General features: G+C 44.0%; 1 protein-coding gene across 1 annotated transcript in view; it reads right to left on the reverse strand.

Moving 5' to 3' along the window:
* LOC140492085 (A disintegrin and metalloproteinase with thrombospondin motifs 2-like) overlaps positions 1-11,901 on the reverse strand; it is a 240,277-nt gene extending 228,376 nt beyond the window's left edge. The window contains exons 1-2 of the mRNA XM_072590792.1: positions 11,421-11,901; positions 10,738-11,096 (exon numbers count right to left, since the gene is read on the reverse strand). Coding sequence (XP_072446893.1) covers positions 10,738-11,096; positions 11,421-11,502 — 441 coding nt within the window. The 5' untranslated portion in view covers positions 11,503-11,901. The remainder of the gene's footprint in view (positions 1-10,737; positions 11,097-11,420) is intronic.
* Positions 11,902-12,621: the final 720 nt, after the last annotated feature.

Consider the following 12,621-nt stretch of genomic DNA (forward strand, 5'->3'; position numbering starts at 1 on the left):
CATGCAATAATATTTCAAATTTCCATCACAATTTTATCTGTAGAAAATCTAAAATAATTCAATTCATTGGACCACACTCAGTCATCATACTTATTCGGTACAACTTCAGAGTTTCAGTAATTAATTCCACTTTCAGGACTTTTCCAATCCATTTTATTGCAAGTGAATAACTGACAGAACATAACAACATAGTACAGGCCCTTCGGCCCTCTCTGTTGTGCCAACCCGTGGAACCAATCTGAAGCCTATCTAATGCACACTATTCCATTTTCATCCAAATGATTATCTAACAACCATTTAATGCCCTTAAATTGTTGGTCTACAACTGTGCAGGCAGGGTGTTCCATGCTCCTACTACTTTCTGAGTAAAGAAACTACCTCTGACATCTGTCCTATATCTATCACCCCTCAATTTAAAGCTATGTCCCCTCATGCTAGCTATCACCATCCAAGCAAAAAGGCTCTCACTATCTACCCTATTTAATGTCTCAATTAAGACACCTCAATCTTCTTCTCTCTAATGAAAACAGCCTCACGTCCCTCAGCCTTTCCTCATAAGACCTTCCCTCCATACCAGGCAACATCCTAGTAAATCTCCTCTGAATCCTCTCCCATGCTTTCACATCCTTCCTATAATGTGGTGACCAGAACTGTATGTAATACTCCAAATGCGGCCATACCAGAGTTTTGTACAGCTGCAACATGACCTCATGGCTCCGAAACTCAATCCCTCTACCAATAAAACCTAACACACTGTATGCCTTCTTAACAAATCTGGGTGGCAACCTTCAGGGATTTATGTACATGAACACCAAGATCTCTCGGTTCATCTACACTACCAACACTCTTACCATTAGCCCAGAACTCTGCACTGCTGTTGCTCCTTGCAAAGTAAATCACCACACACTTTTCTGCATTAAACTCCACTTGCCACTTCTCATTCCAGCTCTGCAGCTTACCTATGTCCATCTGTAACCTGCAACATCCTCCCACACTATCCACAACTCCACCAACCTTAGCGTCATCTGCAAATTTACTAACCCATCCTTCTATTCCCTCGTCCAGGTCATTTATAAAAGTGACAAACAGCAGTGGCCCCAAAAAGATCCTTGCTGTACACCACTAGTAACTGAACTCCAGAATGAACATTTGCCATCAACCACCAATCTATGTCTTCTTTCAGCTACCCAATTTCTGGTCCAAACTGCTAAATCACCCTCAATCCCATGCCTCCGCATTTTGTGACACAGTTTACCATCGGGAACTTTATCAAGCACCTTACTGAAATCCTTATACACCACATCAACCGCTTCACCCTCATCCACCTGTTTGGTCACCTTCTCAAAGAACTCAATAAGGTTTGTGAGGCACAACCTACCTTTCACAAAACCGTGTTGACTATCCCTAATCAAATTATTCCTTTCCAGATGATTATAAATCCTATCTCTTATAACCTTTTCCAACACTTTACCCACAACCGAAGTAAGGCTCACTGGTCTATAATTAACAGGATTGTCTCTATTCCCCTTCTTGATCAAGGGGACAACATTTGCTATCCTCCAGTCTTCTGGCACTATTCCTGTAGACAATGACGACATAAAGATCAAAGCCAAAGGCTCTGCAATCTCCTCCCAGAGAATCCTAGGAAAAATCCAATCCAGCTCAAGGGACTTAGCTATTTTCACACTTTCCAAAATTGGAAACACCTCCTCCTTGTGAACCTCAATCCTGTCTGGTCTCGTAAAGATGGTAGACAATAACGCAGAACCCAGAATGATGTGGAGTTTGGTTAGCAAGGACCACGGAGTGCAATACAACAGCATCGACACTGAAACTCACAGGCACCTGTAAAATGCCATTCTGCCCTGCCATCGGGCCTAACAAAATCAGGAGAACCAGGGCCAAAGATTAAAACAGTGCATGAAAAGTAGCAGCTGCAACTATTGGGAGAATGCAATATGCATAGCACAGAGGATAAATCTCAAGTGACATTATAGTCAGCATAATGTGTGGAGAAATGCGAGTAACTTAAAGTATATAGTTTATTGATTTTTGTTTGATGGTTTATGCAACTATTTAGTTTTCAGAAGTGTGCTTTACATGGTTAGTTAGATTTTTAGTGTTTGACTTTACAGGGAAAGAACATTAAAGCTAAAAAATGACTTAACTGTTAACCAAACAGTTAAACATTTGAAGGAAAACAATCACAAGACAATGAGGAATAAGTTGGAAGGTAGGGTTAAGTTGACTAGTTCTACTAAAGAGCTTCAGAATTGTTGAGCTTGAGGGGCCATAGGAATCACTGCTCTACAGGCCAACTGGGAGTTTCACAGATAGCATGTTTCAAGAGGGAGTCACCCCACAGTGACAGAAAATTCACGATTTGAGACCAACAGGTAAACTAGGAGGAAGACAAAGATAGTGCAGAATGTCTCAGGATCATGGCACTCAATCGAGAACTGTACTCTACGGAGGATAATGATTACAACCAGAAGTAAATCCACAGTACTATGGGAGGCACAGATGAACAATGGGGAGATGGCACAGATAAGAGGAGAATTAAATGTTTCTACAAACCACTGACGTGAATTTCAAGTGGTGTGCTGTGCTTCACTAGGAAGTCATCATTACAAAGTGAAAGGACAGTCTGCATGAGGAAGGGTAATAGCCAGAGGTTGACTTACATCTTGGAATTAAAAGATGTGTGTTTGGAGAAATGTAATTGTACCTTTAGTGTACTGGCTGGCTAGCTATAATCTTGTGATTGCTGCATAAACTGTGGCAGCCATTATATACGTAAATGTGTCAGAATGGAGTAGTAATGGCTGATAATATTCTGGCAATAGTACTGAAGACATGCTCAAAAATGTTCCCTGTCCCTAGCCAAGCTGCTCCAGTACAGCTACAACACAGGCATCTACCTGAAAATGCAGAAAGTTGCCCGGATATGTCCTATACACAAAAAGCAAGACAAATCCAACCCAACCATTTATCACTCATCAGTCTACTCTCAATCCTCAGTAAAGTGAGGGAAGTTATCATCTACAGGGCTAACAAGCAGCTCCTGCTCAGCAACAGCCTGATCATATTCTAATAACTTTGACTATTACATGTGATGTGTAATTAAGAAATTAAGGAACTAAATATATATGTTAGAAATATATATTTCTATATATATTTATAGAATATATAGCTAAGTTAGCTAAGAATTAACTGAGGAATCAATAAGGATACTTAGCATCCCTACAGTATAGAATAGAATCTCTACAGTGTGAAAATAGGCCCTTCAGCCCCACAAGTCCACACCGACCCTCCAGACAGTAACTCACCTAGACCCATTTTCCCTAGCCTATATTTACCCCTGACTAATGCAACTAACCTATACATCTGTGAACAGTATGGACCAATCTTCACATCTTAACTGTGGGAGGAAACCGGAGTACCCAGAGGAAACCCATGCAGACATGGAGAGAATGTGCAAACTCCACATGGACTGTCACCCAAGGCTGGAATCGAACCCGGGTCCCTGGCACTGTGAGGCATCAGTGCTAACCACTGAGCCTTCCTTCTCAAACAAGGGACTACTGTAAATTGGGATCCTCTTTAGAGCAGAGCTTTTTCAAGTGCTTCATATTGTCTGTGTAGCCTGAGTGTTACAGCAGTAACTAGCTTTTGGCAAATATAAACAGATCTCTAGTAACAAAAACTATGGAAAGATTGTAAGGATTGCGAAGGTCCTGACTCATGTTAAAAGATTTATCAGATACCACACTACCCCATTATAAATGCGGTGTTTTATAAAACCAAAATTTTAATTCTTAGAGGGAATGAAAACTAAGCTTTAATTGGAGGTGGGCAAGGAAACAATGGTCATCCTAGCATCATGAGTAGCTATCCGTGGTTATTAGCCAAGTGTGTTGAGACAGGTGATTGATACAGCATCAAAGGCTGGGTCCCAGAGTAAGGTATATCAACAGTGATAGATGGGGTGAGATGCTTATGAGCAGGAGGATCCTGGGAAACAAGTTACCAACTTTTGGGGAGAAGATTATGAGTTTTCCCTCCACAGACTTGAGGGAAGATCAAAGGCAACATAGATAAAGGGACCACATCAAAATCAACGCCCCTACTCTTCCATTTTACAGGACAACCATGGGATCAATGAGGCATTCTTATCTGTCAGTCATAGTCACCTGCTTTTTATTAATTGACATATCATATCTAACCACTGCTTCTTAACAAATTCAATAAGCTATTAAACAAATGGGAAAAGTTGTGGACTGCCTATGTTGTGTTTGTTAATTGTGATCAAGAGCCCCTCAAAATCAATAATAAGCTTGGCAAAAGTACAAGTGCAGATTTAAATTTGAGATTATGATATTAATGGATATGCAGGAGACCTTGGTTAAGCATGGGTAAGAACAATACTTAAATATTCCGGGCAAGAATGTATTCAGGAGGGCAGGAAGGGAGATGGTGATGTTGACAGCATTAAACAAGAATAGTATTACAGTTCCACAGGTGAATTATATATTGGAGTTCAAAGACTTAATCTATTTAACTAGAGTTAAGGAACAAAAATTGAGCTGTTATATTGCTCTATGTCTGCTGTAGACTTCCAAATAGTGAGACAGAGATGGAGTTGAAAATCTGTTGGCCAATATCAGTGAAATGTAACAAACACCAAGGGAATACAAAACTTCAAATTACCCACACAGTGAGAAGAGAATGTAAAATGAAAAGATGATGAAGAGTTTCAAAAAATATATACAGGAGAACTTTCTTAAATCAACATGTCTGTACCTTAATTGTTGGATCTTGACATGGGGAGAATGTGCAAACTCCACACAGACAGTTGAGGCGGGAAGGAGTTTGCACATTCTCCCCGTGTCTGCATAGGTTTCCTCCGGGTACTCCGGTTTCCTCCCACAGCCCAAAAATGTGCAGGTTAGGTGAACTGGCCACGCTAAATTGCCCGTAGTGTTAGGTGAAGGGGAATGGGTCTGGGTGGATTGCTCTTTGGAGGGTCGGTTTTAGATTAGATTACCGACAGTGTGGAAACAGGCCCTTCGGCCCAACAAGTCCACACCGCCCCGCCGAAGCGCAACCCACCCATACCCCTACATCTACCCCTTACCCCTTATGGTGTGGACTTGTTGGGCCAAAGGGCCTGTTTCCACACTTAGATAATCTAATCTAATCTAATCTAATCTAATCTAAAATCTCATTCTGAGAAATGGAGGAGGGAAAGTGAAGTCGTCCAGTTGGAAACATCTGATAATACGTTGAAAGTAGATAGGGAAAGGGAACAAAGAAAATTACTGTTAAAAATATCTAACTGGAAGACAGTCAGTTTCAGCGATCAGAGGAGGGATCTATTTCATCTGTGTTGAAAACAAAGTTTGAAAGGCACCGTTCCCGTTGGTTGTTTCAATGGCATCAGGTCATAACAAAGCAGGTAAACACCTTTGTACCATCTGGTAATGGTATTCACAGTAAATGTGGGATTTTGGCAGAAAGCAAAGCACTCAAATAAAGAAGAAAGAAGTTGAAGTTGAATGATTTATTGTCACTTGTATTTTACTGTGAACACCGTGAAAAGCTTCAACTGTCACCACAATCTGGTGCCATTTAGAATATTTAAATAAAAAAGGTATAACTGAAAGAGAGTCACTAGTCCTGATCCAGCTCACCAGTGACATCTGTGTTGCCCTCTCATCTTCACCATCTTGGCACCTGCACTGGACCCACCAATGTAGTGATTGCCACTCTTCAGGTGCCATCTGTGCCGCTCAGCCCACTTCACCACCACCACCACCATGCTGGGCCTCATGCTAAACACACACACTTGCCCTGCAACAAGGAGTCATCAGTACTGTTGCTGCCCTGACAATACCAGGAGTACCCCGCTCCAGGCGTACCACACTGCCACCACTATCCCACCAATTGCAACACTCCTTCTGCAACCAAGAGTCCCTGGTTCTGCTACCAGGCAAGGCTGCTACCTCACCAAGAGTCCTGCTCCAACTGCCCTTCTGAAATGTTACCTTGTCAATGCCACCACTTTGAAAAGTCCACCACCAGTCGCTGAAGAAGCTTTGCCATCATTGGCCCCAAATGCCAGCTGCCGACTAACCCCCTACAAAAGGCTCCAAAGAAGGAAAAAAAAGAAGTAAAAAGAAAAAAAAATGAAAGAAAACAGACGGAGTTGTTGAGGTAGATGTCCAAAGCAAGAACTCACGGCCTAATGAAGAATACAGATCTTAAAAAACAGAAAAACCTTTGACAAACGTCTGGACCAGAATACAGTTGGAAGTCAGGCAAGATACAGAGTGTAAGGAAAAAGTGAAAAAGGATACAAGGAGATTAGAAGATTTTTAAAAATGGTTTTAGATTAGCTTAGAAGATTTAGGTATGTCCTACACCCAAAAGGAATGATGAGACAGACCAAAAACAAAACACCTGCCCTGGTGGAGGCAGAAAGGATGACAGATGTGCTGAAATGAATACTTTGGTATTCACAATAAAGTAAGGATTAAGGCTCTGTTGCAGAAAACCATTTTGTTTTAGGAAAGGATAGCAGAGCCTGGACAGGATGAAATTAGATAGAAAGAAAGTTTGATAAAGGCAATGAAGTAGATGTTTAACATGGATTATCAAAGGGCATTTCATATAATGTACCACATCACAGGCTTTGGGGAGAGGCAATTTTCATGCATAATTGGCCAGGTAATAATAAAAAGAGTAGTGATGAACATTTATTTTATTTTTCAGATTGAAGATCTCCCGCCCCCACCCCCCAAGTGGAATTCACTCAAGAATCAATGTGAAGATCACAGTTTTTCTGGTTATATATACACAGACTTACATGTGTACATATAAAGTGCAATTTAGAAATATGCATATGTTACAAGATTTAGCAACATGGTAGGATATTAATAAATTTTAGGAACATAAAATTATGAAATGGTAGCTAAGCAGCAGATGGGATTTAATGTGAATAATCTGGTGCCATTTAGAATATTTAAATAAAAAAGGTATAACTGAAAGAGAGTCACTAGTCCTGATCCAGCTCACCAGTGACACCTGCGTTGCCCTCTCATCTTCACCATCTTGGCACCTGCACTGGACCCACCAATGTGATGCACATTGGGTGAACCAACATGGATAGCTGGTCTGGGTACTATCATGGAGGAATTACAAGAACAGAAGGAACATGGCAGTGGAGATACAAATCCTTGAAGTTGGCAGGGCACATTGACAAGGCAATTACTAAAGTGTTTGGAACACTTAACATTTTCAATAGGGCAGCTAAGTACAAAACAAAGAAGTTAATGAAGGGCGCAAGAGGACATGCCAGGAGCTCCACTAGGCATACCTAAAACAAAGCTGGCAACCTGGTAAAGCTGCATGCCAAACAGCATAAGCAGCAAGTGATAGACAGAATTAAGCGCTCCCACAATCAACAGATCAGACCGGAGCTCTGCAGTCCTGTCACACCCAGTCACGAATGGTGATGAGGAATCAAACCACTCACTGGAGTAGGAGGCTTTACAAATATCCCCATCTTCAATGATGGAAGAGACTAGTACATCAGTGCAAAAGACAAGGTGGAAGCATTTGCAACAATCTTCAGCCAGAAGTGCCTAGTGGATGATCCATCTCAGATTCCTCTACAGATTCCCTGCATCACAGATGTCGGTGCTCAATCAATTCAACTTACTCCATTGATTCCTGATGAAGGGCTCTTGCCCGAAACACCAATTCTCCTGTTCCTCGCATGTTGTCTGACCTGCTGTGCTTTTCCAGCACCACACTCTCGGCTCTAATCTCCAGCATCTGTAGTCCTCACTTTTGCCTTACTCCATGTGATGTCAAGACACAATTGGATGTGTTGGGTACTGCATTGGCTATGGGCCCTGACAACATTCTGGCAATAATACTGAAGACCAGTGCTCCAGCAACTTCCATAGCCATAATGTCCAACACAGCTACAACACCTCACCTAGCTGACAATGTCCAAAAACAGCAGGATAAATCCAACCCGACCAATTACTGCCAAAGTCTCATCCAAATCATCAGTAAAGTGAAAGAAGATGTCATCAACAGTGCTACCAGGCAGCATCTGCTCAGCAATAACTTGCTCAGTGACGCCCAGTTTGGGTTCCGCCAGGGCTACTCAGCTCCTGACCTCATTACAGCCTTGGTTCAAACATGGACAAAAGAGCTGAATTCCAGAGGAGAGGTGAGAGAGACAGCCCTCGACATCAGGGCAGCATTTGTCTGAGTGTAGCATCAACGAGCCCTCGAAAACAGGAACCAATAGGAATTAGTGGGTGAGGGAGGGAAAATCTCTCTCTTCCGCGCTCACCCCGGCCCGGACGGAATTTCACATTGGCCCCAAGGTCCCGTACTTCCCGCGGGAGCCTGTGCCCCACAACCTGAGCCGCCTCCGAAATTTTAGTTTTGTTCCTTTCAAAGATATAAAAAGGAGGGCCCTGTATCGACTGCTGCTGCACACCGTCCACCTCTTCTCCCTCATCCACCGTCCGGACACGCCTTGGCGTGCCCATTTGCCACCGGGCGGCGGAGATCCCCAGTGGAGGGCTCTCTACGCGGGAGTCCTCCCCCTTTCTCTCGGGGATCTGGGGTGGAGGGTGCTGCACGCAGCAGTCCCCTGCAACCGCAGGTTGCGGTGGTTCACGGACTCCCAGCCCAACTGCTTGTTCTGTGGCGCTGTGGAGTCCGTGGACCATGTATATATTGGGTGTGGGCGTTTGCACTCCCTTTTTGATTTCCTCAAAAACCTTCTCCTCTGTTTCTGGCTGCACTTCAGTCCCACGCTCCTGATCTTCGGGCACCCGGTACGGAGGAGGGAGGGCAGGTCCGAGGACCTCCTCGTGGGTCTGCTCCTGGGCCTGGCCAAACTGGCCATCAACAGGTCCAGGCAGCGGGCCGTGGAGGGGGTCGTTAGGGCCGACTGCCTGCCCCTCTTCCGGGGTTATGTTAGAGCCCGGGTGTCGTTGGAGAAGGAGCACGCGGTGTCCACCGACACCCTGGAGTCGTTCAGGGAGAGGTGGGCGCCGCAGGGAGTGGAGTGCATCATTTCTCCCTCCAACTCTATTTTGATTTAGTCCCTACCCTCCCCTTCACTGTTTTGATCACACAGCATTGCCCTGTGGTTTGAAGGGCAGTGCTTGTCACTGGCCACTCGGGTGTTTTTTCTATCTTCCTGGTGGTGGAAATTGAATAAAGATTTGTGCACTTTGTGTCTTTTCACTGTGTCTCACACCTGCACACGTACACCATGGGTACTGGAGAAAAAATATAAGCACTACCGCAGTTAGGCGGTAGTGTGGGGAAAAGAGGAAAAAAGAATAACAATGATTAAGGGCACTGCTTGTCACTGGCCACTCGGGTGTTTTCCCTTTTGAGAGTTGGATCAGTGTGAGTGTGAGAGTGTGCAAAGAAAAAAAAACAGACTCTCTTCAGAGGTGCTGTTCACTCTGAGAGCTGGCTCTTGAAAAAAAGTCTCACACGCGGTGTCCACCAACACCCTGGAGTTGTTCAGGGAGAGGTGGGCGCCGCAGGGGGTGGAGGGTATTATTTCCCCCTCCAACTCTATTTTAATTTAGACCCTATCCTCCACTTCACTGTTTTGATCACACAGCACTGCCCTTTGATTAAAAAAAGAAAATCTCTCTGTTGCTTGGAGTCATACCCAGCACAAAAGAAGATGGTTGTGGCTTTTAGAGATCAGTTGATTCAACTCCAGGAGTTCATCAGGATAGTGTCCTAGGCCCAACCATCTTGAGCTGCTTCAATGCCCTTCTTTCCATTTTAAAGTCAGAAGTGAGGATGTTCACTGAATGTTGCATAATGTTCAGCACCAGCTACTGAAGCAGTCTGTCTCTAAATGCATCAAGGCCTAGACTATTTCCATAATTTATTAATTAATTCATTCATTCATTCATTAATGAGAGCCCAACCAGGAACACCAATGTCCCATGAGTGAATAAAAAAACAAAGCACTGTTTAGGGCTCTGCTGGAATATGGTGTATAAATTTTGAGCTCTATGTTTTCTGAAGAATGCCAAGATTATGGATAACATAGACAAAGTTTAATCTGGATGTTGCTAGGGGCATTAGATTTCATTTATGAACTCATCATATCAACCACTTCCAGTCTGTTCAGGACCATCAATAATCAAAAACAAAATTTTGTCAGTTTTACACCTTGATGCAGGTCAGAACCTATTTGAATTAAAGAATGTGATTTTTTTTTTAAGAATACTAGCTTGACAGCTAAATACTTCTCAAATCATGCTCACGGCTATTCAATGGACAATTCGTTATGCCTTAAAACTGAATGACATTCTTACCTGTGCACATTGACCTGGGGCTCTTATATCTTTCTATGAGTTCACAACTACTAGGTGTTGACAGAAGTTGACATGTGTGCATGTTTACATTGGGAGTGGCAGACAGGAACTTTAGAATTAACCATCAACTTGAATAGGTTCAGCTATGAGACAGAAGCTGAAGTTTGCATAATTCTAAGCAGTCAAATGACCATTATAAGTCGTGATTTTATTCCTTACATTGTCTAGGATACATAAAGCTATTGTATCATGGGTTAAATTATGAAAACCACCCTTTCAAATCATGTGACAGGTGTAGAATTCTGCGCTGTCTCTGCAGGAAAGGGGTTAATGTGTTGGAGTGAGTGTTGCTTACCAGTCCATCACAGTTACTGATGGCGACTAAAGTCCCCGGTACATCAGTGATATCTCCGGAGTAGACGCAGTCCCCGTGGAGAGGCTCCCTGTGAGTGCCGTTCGAGTCCTGCCATTCTACCGTGGCTCCAGGTGCCACCAGCCTGGAGTTGAGTTTCAGCCGGAGGTGAAACTGCTGCCCGAACACCGTCACATTGTAATACAAGCGCTCGTCAGCTGCAGCTTGCTGGAAACTCCCAGTGTCCCTCTTAGAGCGTCTTTTTCCAGCTGCTGACACAGCATGGGACAGAAATCTCCCCTGTCCATCTGTGCTGCTCGGAGTCATCAGCTCATAGTTGGTTAATTTGTCCAGAAGTGCATCTGCAACGGATAGAGATGCAGCGGTGAACTTTCAAAACGATCTGTGCCATTAACACTATCGGGAGGAGTTCGCTTGAGTTATTTACATTCTGTGGCTTTGAAGTTCGTAACCGCAAGCTTAATTAGCATCGTATTTGTAAAGCAGGCAATTTCATGGCAAGATTGTATCAATACTGTGCATTTGGCTGTAACAAACTGAACACAACTTAAGATCCCTACTCCCCACCCCCCACCCCCCCCCACCCAAAAAAAGCAGCGGATTCTCGCCATCCTAAAAGTATTGCAGTTTAAACAGGAGTGCGAGTGGAGACGCCCAAATATTACCTGTATGCTGAGCGAGGTACAGGCCGTCTGCGCCGAGCAGGGCTAACAAGACAAAGTACAGCGTTCCGCTGAAGTTATCCATTGCACGCTTTCAAAGTCGTGTCAGAAACTTGTTTGGGGGGGTTCTGGCTTTAAACTTGAGCGCCCACTGAAGACCGCGGCTCGGTGCAGTGCCAAAGCATCGGGCTACCAGAGGGGGGCACGGTGCCGGCAGCGCTGCTGGAACCCTCTCCCTCAGCCAGCCCTTAACTCGGTCTCACTGGAGCGGAGGCCGGGAGGTTGGGAAAAATATTGAAAGCACGGGACGTATCTCATGAAGTCACTGTGATTGACAGATTGCGGCCATGCACTGCAACGGAGAACAATTTGGGATTGGAGGCAGTTTTGGCTCCACCACGTGTACATCTAGACCCTGTGAAGAAGTGGAAGATTTGAAATGATCTGATGATAGAAGTTACGAATTCCGTTTCCCTTGTACTCTCTCACTGCTGAGCAAGGGCTCCCTCTAGGTTGCAGTGGCCGGTCACCTAAAAGCCACGAAAGAAATGCCGACAGCCGCACAAGTCTGACTTCTACACCAGCCTGTCAAATCTGCATCTGAAACATCCCCAAATCTATCACTCACACTCCGAAACCGTTCACCTTTAGAAGCAGGGAAACCAAATGCTAGAACTTGAAAAAAACAATCACGATCTTTAAATCTAGTCTCGCCTGCACTGAGTTGCTTTAAGACAGAGTTTATTTTCAAACCCGATGGTTATCTCAATTAGACAACAAAAAAAACCCCTCAAGATTACTGGGAAAGTTGCCGTTCGTTTCAGTCTGGCCACAGAAGGGTAAACAAGGTCTTGGAAAAAAAACTGCAATAGCATGTCATCCTCATCTGCCTCCATTATTACTTCGCATTGTAATTGGTAACTGTTGTATTTGAACGCGGCAGTCCGAGAGAGTGTTCCTGTGCTACCTGTGAGATTTCCAAAGCAGAAGAAATGACGCGCTAGCCAATATCTATCTCCACCTCTCCTTTACTCTCTTCCCCTCCGTCCCCACCCCCGGTCCTCAGCTTTTCCTAGCTATACTCTGTTCTGAAGAAGAGTCATTGGACCCGAAACGTTAACTCTGATTTCTCTCCCCAGACCGTCCGAGTTTGTCCAACAATTTCTGTTTTTGCCTGCGAAGCTACTTTTTAAGATGCAGATTA

Source organism: Chiloscyllium punctatum, chromosome 20 (genome assembly GCF_047496795.1).
Source record: "Chiloscyllium punctatum isolate Juve2018m chromosome 20, sChiPun1.3, whole genome shotgun sequence".
NCBI classification, from domain to species: Eukaryota; Metazoa; Chordata; class Chondrichthyes; order Orectolobiformes; family Hemiscylliidae; genus Chiloscyllium; species Chiloscyllium punctatum.